Here is a 17027-nt window from a genome sequence, read left to right on the forward strand (position 1 = left end):
AAAAGAAAGAATTAAAACTTTTTAAAAAAGATTTTTCATTTATTCATGAGAGACACAGAAAGAGGGAGGCAGAGACATAGGCAGAGGGAGAAGCGGGCTCCCTGCAGGAAGCCCAACGCGGGACTTGATCCTAGGACCCCAGGACCATGCCCTGAGCCAAAGGCAGATGCTCAACCACTGAGCCACCCAAGTGTCCCAGAATTAAAATTATGTATTCACAGACGGTATGATCCTATGTGAAGAATGGGTTTTTAGAAACTAGAATAAACGTATTCAGTAAAGTCACAGGGTACAAGATCAATACACACACACACGCACACACACACAAACCAACTGTCTTTCTGTATACCAGCAAGAAGGGATCCAAAAATGAAACTATAGAAATATGCATTGACAATAGCATCAATAATGGTAGAATACTAATGAAGAAATTTAACAAAAGAAGTACAGGATTTGTACACTGAAAATTATAAAACACTGCTAAGAGAAATTGAAAATAAATAAATGAAGAGACATTCCATGTTCACGGATTGGAAGACTCAATGTTATTAAGATCGCAATTCTCCCTAACTTGAGTCAACGTAATCCCTATCAAAATCCCATTAAGCATTTTTATAGACACTAACAAATTTATACTGAAATTTATATGGAATTGTAAAGGACCGAGAATAGCCAAAACAATTTTGATTTGGCAGACTTAAACCATCCATTTTCAAAACTTCCACCTGTATTAAAACAGGCAAATAGAATGGAACAAAACCAAGAGTCTAGAAATAAATCCTCTCATTTGTGGTCCAATGATTTTTGACAAAGGAATCAAGGCAATTCAATGGGGGAGAAATAGTCTTGTTCAACCAATGGTACTGGGACAAGTGGAAATGCATTCACAAAATTGTATTTTTAGGCCCTCACACCATAGGCAAAAACTAACTCAGGGTGGATTATAGACCTAAATGTCTATATAAAACTTCTGAAAGAGAACAGAGAAAATTTTTGTGACCTTGGGTTGGGCAAAGATTTCATAGATATGACCCCAAAAATACAACCCATAAGAGAAAAAAATTGATAAATTACACCATCAAAATTAAAAACATTTGTGACTCAAAAGACAGCATTAAGAAATAAAAACACTAGCAAAATGATTCTGGGAGAAAATATTTTGCAAGTCTTTTATCTGATAAAGGATTTGTATTTAGAATATATAAAGAATTCTTATACTACAATAAGACAAGCAACTCAATTAAAAATGAGCAAAAGAGGAGCACCTGGGTGGCTCAGTTGCTTAAACACCTGACTCTTGATTTCAGCTCAGGTCATGATCTCAGGGTTGTGAGATTGAGCCTTGCCGTCAGGAGTCTGCTTGTCCCTCTACCCCCCTTCCCGCCCCCTCCCCTGTTCCCACACTCTCTTTCTAAAATATATGTCTTCAGGGGCAGCCCTGGTGGCTCAGCGGGTTTAGCACCACCTCCAGCCCAGGGCGTGATCCCGGAGACTGGGGATCGAGTCCCACGTCAGGCTCCCTGCATGGAGCCTGCTTCTCCCTCTGCCTGTGTCTTTGTCTCTCTCTCTGTGTGTCTCTATGAATAAATAAATAAATAATTTAAAAATAAAATAAAATATGTGTCTTCAAAAAACAATAAAAATGAGCAAAAGATTTGAATAGACATTTCACCAAGGAAGGTAGATCTATGAGTGGCTAATAAACACATGATAGCTGTCCCACATCATTAGTCAGTCATTAGGGAAATATAAATTAAAGCCACAAGAGTCCATTGCTTTCTAGAATGGCTAGAATCCTCAGACAGACAATAGCAAGTATTAGCAGGGATGAGGAGCAATGGATCCTCCCAGACACCCCAGGTTGTGTTCATCTGTAGTCATGGCATTGCGGGACCGAGTGCCGGCTTCCTGCCTGTCCTCCCACAGGACCCAGCTCCTCCATATCTTGTGACCAGAGAAGCGAGACCACCTGTGTCTGGAGCACCTTCTGCAGGCCCCGTGAGCTCCCACAGACGAATCTTGAAGTCTAAGCTTCTATTTGGCAGCTCAGCACAGAAATTGGCCCTAGCACTTTTCTAAGTTAATTGAGTCACAAAACGATCCTTTTAGGATCCAAGTCCTTATACCTGATGCTTCTATGACCCATTCCTCAAAATCTACTCTGGAATGCCACCGTCTGGTCTAGGCCAACCAAACCCTAGCCTGTGCCCAAGAAAGCCCGCCGCCAGGGGTGAGCTTTGCCGCCGGCCAGCAACCTTGACCGTAACTATGTCCGGTACTTGCCCACACATTTCACAGTAACGGGGCACGGTTTGGGGGTCCTGCAGGGTTTTTGCGGCCTCGGGTCCCCGCGGAGCCCTATGTGTTCTTGCCAACAAGCCACAGCCCTGCTCCAGGCCCGGACCGCAGTGACTTACTCGGCAGGCCCGTGGGCAGTATGACGCCACAGAGGCTGCCTCGCTCCCTCGGGTCAGGGTCAGGCGCTGGCTGAGTGGTGGGAGGACCCTGACGAAGCAGGATGCGGCCTGGCCAGCAAGGAGCTGCACCTGGACTGGAGCACTGGGCAAGTGCCGCCTGGCTGGGGATCCTGCCCAGCTTCCTCACCACGCGGCTCCGCAGCGGGCTTCTGCCCGGAGCCGGGGCGGCTCTGCCCTGTTTGCTGCAGGCACCACCTCTACTACTTTCCTCACTACTCAAAAGTCACACACCCAAACCGCGGCTGGGCACACGCACGTGCGACGTGCGGCTACGGGAGGCGGAAAGTCCTCAACTCCAGCAAAGCATCTAAAACTCTACCCTAAAATATCTGCATATTAAACTACCAAGGACAGTTAAGCTTTCAAAGGGAGAAGATCAAAGTGCTGTCATCTTTTAATTTAATCCTTTTGTTGCATCAATGGTCTTAAGAGGGATGAGAGAGATCAAAATAAAAATGGAAACAAACTATATCTTTGTGGCTGTTGTGTTTTAGTCTTTTTTTTTTCTCAATTTGGGCCACAAAATAGGTCAGCTCCATTACTGATCAGCCTTCCCACAAATATTTAAAACAAATTGAATTGCACACCCAATACCCATCACAATTACACCAGGCACAATAACTAAATTAGCAATTCAACAAAATAATTGGAAATGCGATTCTCTCTATTCCACTAGTCTCCCTCGAGGGTTTAGCCGATCTATGGGGGAAAACTCAGCTTTCCTAATTCTGCAGCTAATTAGAGACACACTTGTAAATGAAGTTGTTTGTCTTAAAGTTGAAATTCTCATCTGGGGGTGTGGGGGGGGGGGGAGTAGGGAAGGAGAAATGAGAAAGTCCTTCCACTCTGGAGCAAGTGTATAAACAGGTAGAGAGAGCACACGCCTGGGTTCTAATTAGCAGCCATATCTGCAATTAATAAAACATCACTATTTACCATCACTGATCTGGAAACGAACGACTTGGGAAGAGCCGGCCCGGCTGGAGAGAGGCGCGCACTGGCGACGGCCCCGAGCTGTGTCGCGGCGGGACCCTGTGCCACTGACACCGGGAGCGGCAGACCCACCAGGAGGGGCCAGCTCCGTCGGCGTGGGCTCCCCGGGGCCTCTCCTAACGGGAAACCAAGGGGAGGCTCCCAGGCCAAACAGACCATCCCCCCTGGTGGGGGCAGGCAGGGGGCACCGGGACCCGCTGGCCAGGGCGCCCTGCCAGCCAGAGGGGGTGAGCGAGCCGCTCCAGGAGAAGCAATCCAGAGGTTTCAATTAGGCTGTCCTTGGCCTCTTTTTGCTCCTTCAGGAAGGAAAATCTCCATTTAATTATATAATGGAGAACTAGGGCTGCCTTTTGGCCCCTCTTTCCCTCCTTCAGGAAGAGCAGGATGTGACTTTATTTTTTTTTTATTTTTATTTTTTTTAAATTTTTATTTATTTATGATAGTCACAGAGAGAGAGAGAGGCAGAGACACAGGCAGAGGGAGAAGCAGGCTCCATGCACCGGGAGCCCGATGTGGGATTCGATCCCGGGTCTCCAGGATCGCGCCCTGGGCCAAAGGCAGGCGCCAAACCGCTGCGCCACCCAGGGATCCCTGGATGTGACTTTAAAATGCACCCCCTCCACAGGGCTCCAAAGGCTTGAGGCGCTGGTCAGGGTCACAGCCTGGTCCCCAGGGGGCAGCCAGGAGCTCCCCTCCCACCAACCCACACACACCTGGGCCACGGCCACCCCCCCACCCCCCTACCCCCGCCAGGAACAAAGGCCTGACCTCACCAGCGGGGTCAGCACAGGACACGGTGGCTGGAGCCGCAGGAAGCCTTCCTTCCCCAGATCCTCCGAGAACATCACAGTGCCCGGGCGGGGGGAGGCCGGCCAGGAGCCTGCTAAAGCGCTGATAAGTAAATTCAAAAGCACCTGCTCCTTCCTGCTTATCTCCTCAAACAATGTGAACTCGGAGTTATCACACTTAAAGTGATCCGTAGTCGCCTTGCATTCAGCTCTTAAAACCAAGTGCGGTGCGCCCCGCCGTTAAGGGCACAAGAGTCAAACCCGAGACTAAGTCGAAGGCGGCGGGGGGTCTGTTGGAGCCTGACCCCTCAGGAGGAGGGGCGCCCCTCGGCCACCCTGGGCACCCAGGCAGGAAGCCACCCGTCCTTCGTAGCCCAGGTCGCAGCGCCGCCAGCCCGAAGTCTCAGGCAGGCCCTTCTGCTCACATACCTGCCAGCCCCGGCGCGGCGCCGTGCTCACTGCTGCTGGTTGCCGGGCCGGGCGGGCCAACGGTTGGGAGACGCTCGTCTAGGCCTGAGCTTTCCCGTACAGAAGCATTAGCCGCACTGCGAGCGCGCGAGCCACACGCGGCTAGTGACTAGGGCGTGCAAATAGCACAGATAGCCCCATCGTCCCAGAAAGTTCTATCGGACAGCACTGGTCTAGATGTTCTGGACACACCTGGGGTTGGAAGAGGCTTCTCGGGGGCCGGGCCCTGCAGACTCCCCGCGGGAGAGCAGAAGCCCCGAGCCGAGCCGAGCCGAGCCGGGCGAGGGCTCACTGCTGTGGGAGCCGCCGCCGCCGCCCCTGCCCACGAGGCCCACGAGGCCCACGAGGCCCACGAAGCCGGGCAGGGGGAGGCGGAGGACGCGCCGCCAACCACGGCCGCTGCCCTCCTGCCAGGCCGAGCGCTCACCGGGCGCCAACGGGGCCTTGGGGAGTAGCGCCCAGCCTGGAAAGGAGCTCGGAGCCGGGCTCCTGGGGGTGCCTGCGGCCTTCACACACGCAGGTCTGGAGGACGGGGACGTAGGGGGTTCGGTCGGACCCAAGCTGGAGCGTGTGCAACTCTCCAGAGCAGGGGCGCAGCCAGGCACCCAGCCCGGGGCACCTGCCCCAACAGCCCCTGGCTCAGGCCCCACGGTGCCTGGCTGAGGGGGGCCCACATCATCTGTGTTAGGGGACCTGAGCGGCGTCCCTGGGCCTGTGCTAAACCCGGGTCTACGCAGCTGCTGTTCCGGAGATGCAGCTGCCCTGCAAGTGCTTGGCTGAGCCTCATCTAAGTAGGAGCCCGAGGCCCGGCGTCTAACCAGCGTCCTCAAGGTCAAACCCCAGCACGTCTCCAGGCCAGGATTCTTTCGTTCCCATCAGAAGGCCGCCCAGACCCACTCCTGGACTAAGCTGTGTCCCCCAGTCTCGGCCCGCGGCGAGCCCAGAAGCCCCCCTTGGGGAAGGACAGCTCACGCACAAACAGGAAGGCGGGCAGGAGGAGGGCTGGCGGGGACCTCTGTGTCACTGTCCCATGCCTACTGGGGCCTTGTATTCTTTTCCTACCCTGTCAATGATGCGGGATTATTGGTAGCTGGTTGGTTGTTTTTTGTTCTGTTTTACACTCTTGAATTTTCTTTCCCAAGAACTCAGTTGTCCTTGACCTTGACAAATGAACTAGAACCCTGAAGGGGCGGGGGGTGGGGGGTGGGAATAAAAGCAGCAAACTTCTCAGGAATATAAATGCTGCTGCAGCAGGACCCTAGAGGCAGACCTGCGGCGAGGGCGAGAGGGAACCCCGAGTCAGGTGAGGGGCCACTGGGACACTGGTCAGGACAGCTGTGGACAAACCGGCTACATACAAATCAGCAGGGTGACACGGGGACCCCGGACTTGAGAGAGAATTAGTTAATGAACTTGCCAAATTGCTGGCAATTATTTTTGAGGGGTTACGCAAAAAGAGAAAGCGAAGATATAAAAATTGGGTAGATGAGCTTTAAAAAAAATGACTAAGCCAAGCTTAATTCCTCCACAACTGCCCCGCTACACTAGCACGTACATAAATTTAAAAAGTAAAAAGACTCAGATGTAAAAAAAGGGGTTCATTTGCTTGAGACGAGGCTCACTGCTTGTATCTATTTGCCTTTATTAAGCAGGAGAACACAGGGCAGCAGTGTTGGGGCGTCTGCCCCCTGCTGGGAAGCCCCCCACCATTTCTGCACCCGCAGCCTCAGGCTTCCCGGCCTCCTGGCCTCCTTTACCTCGGCTTGTCTGCCAAGTTTTGCTGAGACACGTGGCTCCCTCGCTCGTGAGTCCAGCCCAGGGAGCCTTGGATCTTGGCATCACCGCATCCCAGGTGTACAGTGACCGCTGCGTCCGGGGGAGCATGTGCAAGGCTTATGACAAATGTCACATTTGGATTCATTCTGTGCCTCGAACTCAGGTCCGTCTGGATGAAATGGGAAGAGGTAAAGTCGAAGTAAGAGAAGTCTTGGCAAAGTGCACGGGACCCAGAGAACCAACCTCTAAAAGGAAGCTGTGTTTCTAAGCTGGAGAAGCAGAGTGGGCTGAACTGCTCGGAGCCAACTTTCCACCATGTTCTAGGGGTTCTGGGGGTTCCCAGGGTTTCCGGATGATGTTCCTGGATGCTGACACCCAGAGAGAATGGCTATGCACCAAAGACCGGATGGCACAGCAGGGAGGAATGCACACCCACACCAGAGGTACCCGCAGGATGTAGGCATGGAAGACAGCAAGAGCCTGAAAACCAGAGGGGAGAGTGGAGAGCAAATGATATGCAAGCCAGCAGCCAGGAAAAGGATATGCACCAGCCCAGGAGGGAGATGACGTGTCACTCTTTTTTTTTTTTTTTGAAGATTTTATTTATTTATTCATGAGAGATGCAGAGACACAGGCAGAGGGAGAAGCAGGCTCCCTGAGGGGAGCCCAATGTGGGACTCATCCCAGGACCCTGGCATCACACCCTGAGCCAAAGGCAAAAGCTCAACTGCTGAGCCACCCAGGCATCGCGACGTGACGGGCGTCACTTTCTATTTATCTGCCATCTTTCATGGGAGCATCTCCAAACACATTATAGGCGGCAGCTCTTTAATCCTCCCAGAGGAGGATCTGATTTGCAGGGTTCCCTCGGGGGCAAGAAATAAAACCCCAGGATCAGGCTCCTGGGCCAGCCTCCTTTGTGCCACTGCACACCTTTTGTGGTGGAATGGCCCGGCCTAAGGGGGGTGAGGAGTGAATAGGAAGCTAAATAAGCCTCCATAATATGAATCAAGGGCCATCAAAAGAGTTGGACTCTTCCTTGGATCACTTAACTCCTCAAAATATATGCCAAGAAAAAAAGTTATTTGAAAAGACAAAAAACAAGCTTTATGCAGAAGTATTAGACTGTAACATTATTCAGAATAGCAAATAATTGTCTAACAATTAAATGTTCAACTATGGGGAATTTGGCTAAGTGCTGAAGATACATGCCCCAAATGGAATAATTAGCAATTAAATGACTTAGATGGCATCTGTAAAAACATGGAAGTCATCTTTTACTATACTATTTTTTAAAGATTTTAATTTAAAAAAAAAAGACTGGGAATCCCTGGGTGGCTCAGCGCTTTAACACCTGCCTTCAGCCCAGGGCATGATCCTGGAGACCCGGGATCAAGTCCCACATCAGGCTCCCTTCACGGAGCCTGTTTCTTCCTCTGCCTATGTCTCTGCCTCTGTCTCTCTGTGTCTTTCATGAATAAATAAATAAAATCTTTAAAATAAAATAAAATAAAAATTAAAAAAAAAAGTATGTATTTTAGAAAGAGAGCACAAGTGAGAGGAGAGCAGTGGGAGAGAATCTCAAGCAATCCCTGCTAAGTGCGGGGTGGACACGGGGCTGGAGTCCAAGACCCCGAGATCACGGCCTGAGCTGAAATCAAGAGTAGGATGCTTAACCCACTGCCCACCCAGGCGCCCCTAAAGATCTTAAGTAATCTCTACACCCAACGTGAGGCTCAAACTCACAACCCCGAGATCAAGAGTCGCACGCCCCCCTGACTGAGCCAGCCAGGCGCCCCTCCTTTACTGCACTATTAATATGAAAATGCAAAACACTGTGTACGTACCAGTGGTTCCCAACGGGTGGTGTGTGGGTGTCCTGTGGAGGGGGAGGTGTGGCTGCACAGATGTTTTGTTTTCATTGTTTTTAAAAGGGTGAGTAGAAAATTTCAAATAGTCTGAAGTAAAAACCAAGATCCCCCCCGCCCCCCAAGAAGACGCGGGGCTACTCCAGCTCGTGGCGCCCGCACAGGAATACCAAACGGCGAATAATGAGAAGTGGGTATTTCTGGGTGGTAGGGGATCAGTGGAGACTTATTTTTATTTGTTCCTTATACTTCTCTGTAGTTGTTAGTGTGAAATAACCTAAAGCAAGAAAGCAGCCTCTGTCCTCTGTCCTGAGGGGAGGGCAGCGCCACTGAGCCGAGCCTTCAAGCTTCCTCGCTGTTCTGGTGGCTTAGGAGTGTCTGTGTGCAGTAGTCAGCTGGGCAAAAAGAAAATAAGCAAACTCCACACAAAAGGGAGGAATGCTTCAGTCAACACTGAAAAAGGGCCCTGGATGGAAACCCGTGATAACAGTTCTCACCTCATTTGAAAATCAGCATTAGCTACCAAAATGTAAAGTATTAGTTTTATTAAAATGCAAATCAATCAACTAATCTGTCTTTCTAGTAAGAGTTGAATTGCAGTATCCGTGTCAATTAAAATAGTTTCCAATTTATTCTTGGCTGGAAGGAGGGTGGTCTTCTGAATTTTAAAATGTAAGGCTCTCTTTCTGAAAATTCTCTGTTCTTTCTCCTCTCTCCTGACTTTAATTTGTTTTAATTAAACACATTGGACTCCAAATATCTTGAAGTACCTGTTTAAATCTTTTTCTTCATCAGGTCAGGAGTGACTGTGACAAAGATTTGATCTCTTTAGGAAACAGAGGTTAGTGTCAGGCTCACCACAAGTTCAGTATTAATTACTTATTGCTATTTGAAGGAGCATGATTTGCACTCCTCCAGCTAGGTGGACAGGATTGGATGTTCTCTATATTTTAAAAAGTGATCATTTTGAAGGGAGTAAATTTGGGGGAAACTCTGTCCCCGTTGATTGATTTTTTGGGTAGCTGGGACATGCTGAAAATGAAACATTTCCCCAACAGTCAAGCCCAAGAGGTAAGTACTGAGACAAGAGAAACAAATCACCACGTGCCAAGGTCCAATTAATGTGAGCTGGAAAAACCCTCCTCCCCCACCACTGTCTGCCCCATCCTGAGCTCAGAAGACACTCTGATGTTCACACTAAACTGTGACGTGGATTATGTGCAGGACTCACTTCATCTGGAGCCCAGCCGGTAGGCACCGTGCAGGGTGCCCAGACACCGACACTGCACGATACGTGGGATTCCCGGGCACCGAAATCTGTCACTTGGTTTTGACATTTCCAAACAGTATCAGAACCTGACGTTAACAAAAGCGACGAGTTATGCACCACAAGTACACACAGTTCCTAGAATGTGCATTTCTTCTCTAATTCCACAGTTCTACATAAAGATGTGGGTAAAGGAGCTGTGGGGTGGTCAGTAGAGATGCCGGTTCGCACACATTACTTATGCAAGATAATCTTCATTGCATATTGACCACAGCAGGCCAATAAATCCCCCTTATGGGGATTTAATTTCCAGCTTTTGACCTCTGGATGGAAAACAAGTGAATCATTTCCTCCTGCTAGATTTACACCAGAGCTAATCTCAATAAAGTGATTTGGGAATGGTGAGACTGGAAAAGGACTCTGGAAGAATCTATGGGGAAGAGGAAACAAACCAAAAAAAGGTCAGGGATCTATTTGCGACAAATCAGCAAATGCCTCCAAGTTACAAAGTCTCCTGGGCAGAGTTCGTAGGTTTTTGTGGATTCCCTGCTCCTCGGAGCCGTGACCCATCACCAAATGTAATCCAGCCAGCATCCTGGCTTCCGTGAACTTTTGTATTGTAGGAGGAGGCCGTTTGACTAGAAAGAAAGTGAAAGCTCTCCCAACAAACCTGTCACCCCACCAGAGCTCTAAAGCTGCCTTAGTCCATGCTGCTTAAGACATCACACGCAGTGGCAGTGGCTGTACCAACAACACCCTTTATTTGGGACAGTGAATGAACATGGGGTGCGGGTCCCTGGCAGGCTGCAGCATGGTGGACATGCACACTTGTTTCCAGGCTTCCTGGGATGTATTAGGCACATACTCTGAACCCCACACCTTTCTAGGACTTCCCAACTAGTCCAATGCTGTGGGCTGACACCTTCCTACATTTGGGGCTGGGCAAGGGGCCATGTGGCGTGTCCATGTGTCTACGTGTATCCGTGTGTCCGGAGGCCCCGCCTCAAGCCTGTAGCCAGAGCAGCAGGCGCGGTCAGTCCCTTGGGCCTTGATCAGGAGGGTGGAGCTGCCCAAAAAGAGATCGATACAACTCTGTCCTAGAAGACAAAGAAAACAAACTGGTAAACACACTAGTTACCTTTTCAAGGTTCAACAAGAACTGAGAAGACAGGAAATGTCCCATTCGGTTCAATGGCCAACACAGCCGTGTAATTAAAAATGCACCCCACCCCCTTACTCACAAATACAAAGAAAGAACTGAGAAGCAGTCAATCAAATAGTAAAATATGTAAATAGTCCGGTGTGGCTGGATACCTGTCTTCCGGGAATGAGTTTTCTATAAGTTTGCCCTTTACAGACAGGCTCTTCAAGTAAGAAAACAAGATTGAATATTTTAATAGGATGTATGAGACCGCTGCACGACGAGGAGGATTCAATCAGACATGGGATGTAGGGGGATATGATTTAGTTTTCATACATTTTCTTGGACTCGGCAGTACTTGAAAAACAATGAAAATGACCCAGCAACAAGATTCCAATTACTATCACACATGCAGCTGTTTGGTGGGAGAACCAAGGTTCCTCCCCACTCTCCTGGCCCCTTTTATCTATTTTCAATCTAATAAATAATTTGATTGGCTAATTTATTTCTAGAGCTGGGCTTCGAAATTTAGAAAATGATAGTATGCCAGGGTCTTGGGTCCCTGAAAATAAAGTATCCCTTCCAACCTCGGTTTTTGCTGTCAAATGTGACACACACACAAGCACCTGGCCAAAGTCCTCTATCAAGGCCTGGAAATCTAAGGGGTGGAGCAGGGTCCCTCCTGCCACTGGGGCTCCCAAACACTTTCCCCTGTGCACAGAGAGCAGGTTCTCCTTGCAGCGATCAGAGGAGCAGTGAACTTCTGAGGAAACATGGCCGGCCAAGGCAGGTGATCCATGGCTGCACTCGGTGTCAAGGTTGGGCCACCAACCCTCCCGGAGGGAGGCCAGGCACACAGGGCTATGGACATGTGCCAGCCAGGGAATGACCCCAGAAGAAAGCTGTGCCTGCTCTGTTTTATACTTTCAAGATCTAACCATAAAAGACAGCCTGCCACCCTGGCAAAGAAAATAGGCTTTTAAAAGTGTCATCGTCAGCAGGCCTGACTTTCCAAATAAAACACCAAACCACCCCCCCTTAAACAGTTATTTCGGTTTAACAAGACTAAATACAAAACCTTATTAGTCTGTTTCTGAAGTCATCCTGCTATGGTTGTGGACAGGAACAGAGGTACTACCATTAGAAATTCCAGCAATGGGGCAGCCCTGGTGGCGCAGCAGTTTGGCGCTGCCTGCAGCCTGGGGTGTGATCCTGGAGACCCGGGATCGAGTCCCGCATCGGGCTCCCTGCATGGAGCCTGCTTCTCCCTCTGCCTGTGTCTCTGCCTCTCTCTGTGTCTATGAATAAATAAATAAAATCTTAAAAAAAAAAAAAAGAAATGCCAGCAATAAAAATAGTGTATTAAAACTTCCAAAAAAAGGAAAACTCCCAGGGATGCCTGGGTGGCTCAGTGGTTGAGTGTCTGCCTTTGGCTCAGGGCATGATCCTGGAGTCCTGGGATCAAGTCTCGCATCGGGCTCCCTGTATGGAGCCTGCTTCTCCCTCTGCCTGTGTCCCTGCCTCTCTGTGTCTTGAATGAATGAATGAATGAATGAATAAAATCTTTTTTTTTTTAAAGATTTTATTCACTCATTCATGAGAGAACACAGAGAGAGCGAGAGCGAGGCAGAGGCACAGGCAGAGGGAGAAGCAGGCTCCATGCAGGGAGCCCGATGCGGGACTCGATCCCGGGTCTCCAGGATCAGGCCCTGGACCCAAGGCGGCGCTAAACAGCTGAGCCACCGGGGCTGCCCAAAATCTTTTTTTTTTTTTTAAAAGGAAAATTCCTAAAGAAGAAATTGTATTAGCCCAAAATGCAGGCTGACTCTATCATGCAGGGGACCACAGGGCAGGCAGAGGGATTTTACCAAAGAATCTGCCAGCAGCCGCACTCTGGGTGATAGGGGATCAGTGGAGACTTACTGCTGTTTGAAGGCACGTGGTTTGGACTCGCCTGAGTCCGACCAGCTCTGAGGCCTACAGACAGGGGCCACTGGGAGCTCTGCTCTGTCTTTTGTTTCTCAGCTTTGCACAGCTGCACACCCGCCCACCTGCCCGCCCGGGCTGGCCTTCGAGCACAGGCTGGATGGAAGGCGCTTCTGACCAGATGTGAATGAGAGGCAGCGGCTTCCAGATCACCAGCTCCATCACATAAAGGACAGAAGTGCCCAGCGCAGGCTCCCAGGGACCACACCGTGGCCTATTTGCCACATAGTACCAGAATCTTTAGTCATTTCAACACACAAACTGAAACAGCCTGGAGGGAAGAGCAGCCACGGCAGAAAGGACAGGATGGATTTAGGGCAGTGCGGGCTGATGAGTGGCCCAGCCATCCCACTGGCCCTGTCCCCGGCCCGCGCAGACCCCATCACTGCCGCCCCAGCAACCCCAGGAAGCGCGGGGCCCAGGCAGCAGTTACTTGGCCGCAGCAGGGTTCACGTGTCAGCAGCGCAGAGTGAAATGCTGAAACCCATGTTTTCACAGAACATCATTTCACACTCAGGTGGACAAAGCTGACAAACATATGCAGCTGTTCGTGGCAGAGCAACCTGGAAGGCTGAGGGGTCTGGGATCTTCAAACAGTTTGAGAGACAGAGACTAAGAGTGAGAGATTATTCCAATCGAAAACCTCCTGTGTGATTGCAGCTCCGTGTCTCCCTCAGCCGCTGCCAGCATCCAGTGGCCACCTCTACCCTCCCAGCATCTCAACTTCCCCTGCTCCTCGAGGCCCCACCACCTGTTCCACTCTTACCATTGCTAACCACGAATCAGGTGGTGGCCTCAAACTGACTTCCTATTCCCTGCTCTACCCAGCTGTTTCAGACCCTGCCCCGCCCGTAACATAATGAAGCACCCCCTGCCCCCCTTCAACCCCCCCACTGAGGTTCTGTGCAGCAGGACATGACCCCCCGGGCTGGGGAACACCCTGGCCACTTGGGGTGTGTGTGGGCCAGGACCGGGCCCCGAGTCTGTCTGAACATCTCCTGCGAGAGTTTTACAGAGCCATGCAGCCCCCTTACATACAGAATTTTTCTCAAAAAATAGTTACAAAGGACATAATTACCAGAATATTGTGAATACTAACTTTTGGAATAAAACTCTTACATTTCTTTTGTAATGCACCCAATGGAATGTATGTGCCATATTGTCTTGATACCCATCATCATTCATTTAAATAACACATAAACATACTCTTTAACTTGGAAATTTCACAGCATTCTCTCCTTTTTAAATTTGTATTTCCATTTGATTTTTCCCTACAGATTTCTGTCCTAATTGTTTTATGCTTCAAAGTCTTTTATTGATCACCCTATTATACTTCTTGGCCACAAAAAGTATGTAAATTGACACTTTTTGAAATTTCAGAAGTTGAAACAAAAATGTTTTAATTTCTTGACACCATCAGGCCCTAAGTAATTAAAAAAGTACTTCCAGATTATGTTATTATTACACATTTACTATTCTATAAAAACAATATATAGGACAACAGTACAAAACTGTGTAAAATGGTCCTAGAACTGCATGTCTTCATGATATGGATGGGGCGTGTCATGGACCCGTGGTGAATGGTATTTATCGCCAGAATGCAAGAGCACTCAGTATCCAGTGTATTCCTGTCTATTGGTTTTTGCAGACACAAGTGCAGAGAAACATTGTCACATGAACAAGTAGATGGGGACAGGGGAGTTTTGTTACAGCAACATCACCTGATTCTTTTGATTCCTTCTGAATTATATGCCCCTTGCCCCAAATCATATAATGACCTACCACCAAAAACTGATTTTAATGATCTGCCAGCTGACAGTTCAATTGGGTTCTCCTGCAATTTTGTTGAAAATAAAGACCTGGAACCCTTTGACTCACAGGGACTTATTACCCTCCATCCTCAATCCCTGCATCAGTACTGTGAGCTACGTTCTTGCTTGGTGCCCGGGGCTGGGAAACCTCCACGTCGGAGAGAGGAGGGGCTTGGGTGGGCCGAGTAGCAGATGGGAGGACAACGGTGACAGGTGAGACCAGAGACCTGGTGCATTCTCCAGCCCAGGTGCATTCTCCAGCAGTCCCACTTGGGGAAAGAGTACACATCTGGAAATTGATGCTCCCAAAATGTGTATCTGCTTCCCCCTTGGGGAGTCTTGGCACACACACCCCAGCGTGAGGGCTCTGGGATGGGGAACACTGCGTCATCCCCAGACCCACACAGGCATGTGGTGTGGGGCCAGAGCTGAGGGAAAGGTAAGAGCATCTTCCAAGAAAAGGCACATGTCCACATCCCTTTCCCCATCCCAAGGAAAACAAAACTAAAAATAAAACTCAGTAATAAAGAGGCACCACGGGACGGCGGGTCAGACTGCCTTCTGCCGCACGGAACATTTTCCCTGCAGCCTCTTTCCTAACCGGGATTTAGCCATGCAGAGAAGCTCAACTATCAATCCTTCAGGTTAACCTTGTCTCCATCTGATTCTCTAGGGTAAGTGTATAGTTTAATACTTGAGGTCCCCTTAAGGCTATGCATAATGAACTTGGTTTAAAAAAACCCCATAATTCCTGTTCCCCATCACTTCAAGAATCAAGATTTGAACTGCTGAGTTGAAACGCCTTCCCCCACACTCCCAGCCTCAATGGCCAGTGGGAATGTCCACTGTGGAAAATGTATTAATGTCCATATCATGCAGGAGAATAACCTACGGAGTAATTAACAAGACATGGACCTAAGGTAGAAGGTCGATAGCAGGGGCCCTTCCTTGAATTAAAATTTAACTTACCCTTTATTGCAACCTACAAAAGCAAGTAATGAGCACTAACATTTTTATTTCTTTTAAACTGTCATTTAGGCTGTAGAGGGGATAATTACCTATCTCTAGTGTAGTAAGGTTTTATAACCCTTAGTGAGGCATTTTCTAATTTAATATTTTTACTATATTATCATAAAACCTGTTTCTAGAAAAAAAATGATCATGGATTAGCGGCCATTTTCCATAAAGACAATGTGTGTGTGCACGTGTGTGTGTGTGTTAGGATTTGGCTTATTTATGACACGACTCTTCTGAGGAGACGCAAAGTACCGCAGCTGAGGAGTGGTAAAGTGTGATCACCTGAGTGGTGGGTGAGGTGTGAGGTGGGGGCAGCATGCGTGTAAGACCGAGGCCCCAGGTGTGTGCAGCCCAGGGCTTTTCCTTCAGTCTTCCATGTGGACTTCCCGCTGACCGCAACATACTCCAGGGTCTTCTATGCCGTGTGGGCAGTTGGCACAAAGGGGCACGGGAGACCCGCACATGATCTGCGTGGGGCACAGTTTGCTCAATTTGCTAGGTCAGTAGCCTGCAGCATTGGGCTCCGGGAGGAGCTGTGCTGGCTGTGCTCCAGAACGCTGCATCCCTCTGACTTGGGGCTGGAAACCCCAAGCTCTACCTATCTGGCCCTGTGGCCAGAGGCAGGCACAGGGAGGAAAGAAAGCAGCATGCCACTGCTCCCTGAAGAAACCTGCACAACTCCCCAAGCACGCTGTGTTCTCTGAGTGAGTCTGACATGCAGGAGTCCTGAGCCAGTCTTCCCAATGTGCCAGCGAAGACAATACTGCTGCTTTCCTGATTAAAATTATACACATAATTTGCCCTTGATTAATTTGAAATTGTTCATTTGTTGCCTCATGGTGTGTGTGTGTGTGTGTGGGGGGGTGCTCTTTCCAAAATACACAAGCCACATCCCAGAACATGTCATGACCCTTCCTTCGTTCCACCCTCTCCCTGTCCACACGCACCCCAAGGACCCCTGGGTGCACACAGAAGTGGCGCAGCATCTGCTTCCGCTTCGTTCAAACCCTTGTGTGGCCATTTAAGGGTAAAAGATGAGGAAGCACACAAAGGGAACAAGAGACAGAGGGTTCCAACCAGCACAATCCTGATCGAATCCGAATCCTGAGGGGTTGGTATAGGAGCAGCCGAACAGAAATTCACACTGACCGGCAGGGTGATGGGTGACAGACATGTGCTCAGGAAAATCACTGGTGATGTTTCAGATGTCTGCCTTTTTCCACATTTGTGTTCTGAGAACAACATAATCACTAGAGCTGTGGAAGCTTATAAACACGATCAGATGTGGTCCCTGCCTCAAAATATAACACAGATGCATGATACATGCCCAACACCTGTCTGAATACCCATGTGAACTTCGATAGGCTTTGTGGAGGGCTGCCAGGATGTGCATGACAATAGCAGATGCAGGGTCGGGAAGGTGAACCAACCCAAT

The 17027-nt window shown here is 49.3% G+C and overlaps 1 protein-coding gene across 4 annotated transcripts in view; it reads right to left on the reverse strand.

The window, feature by feature from the left end:
• Positions 1 to 6646: 6646 nt before the first annotated feature.
• The window catches only part of AATF (apoptosis antagonizing transcription factor), a 109206-nt gene continuing 98825 nt past the window's right edge, over positions 6647 to 17027 (reverse strand). For 3 of the 4 annotated variants that reach the window (XM_072779625.1, XM_072779624.1, XM_072779623.1), the window contains one exon: positions 10376 to 10734. In XM_072779625.1, coding sequence (XP_072635726.1) covers positions 10671 to 10734 — 64 coding nt within the window. In that variant the 3' untranslated portion in view covers positions 10376 to 10670. Of the gene's footprint in view, positions 6672 to 10375; positions 10735 to 17027 lie in introns of those variants that run through there. The other variant, XM_072779628.1, reaches the window with a different exon arrangement.

The sequence above is a fragment of the Canis lupus genome, chromosome 16, assembly GCF_048164855.1.
Source record: "Canis lupus baileyi chromosome 16, mCanLup2.hap1, whole genome shotgun sequence".
NCBI lineage: Eukaryota > Metazoa > Chordata > Mammalia > Carnivora > Canidae > Canis > Canis lupus.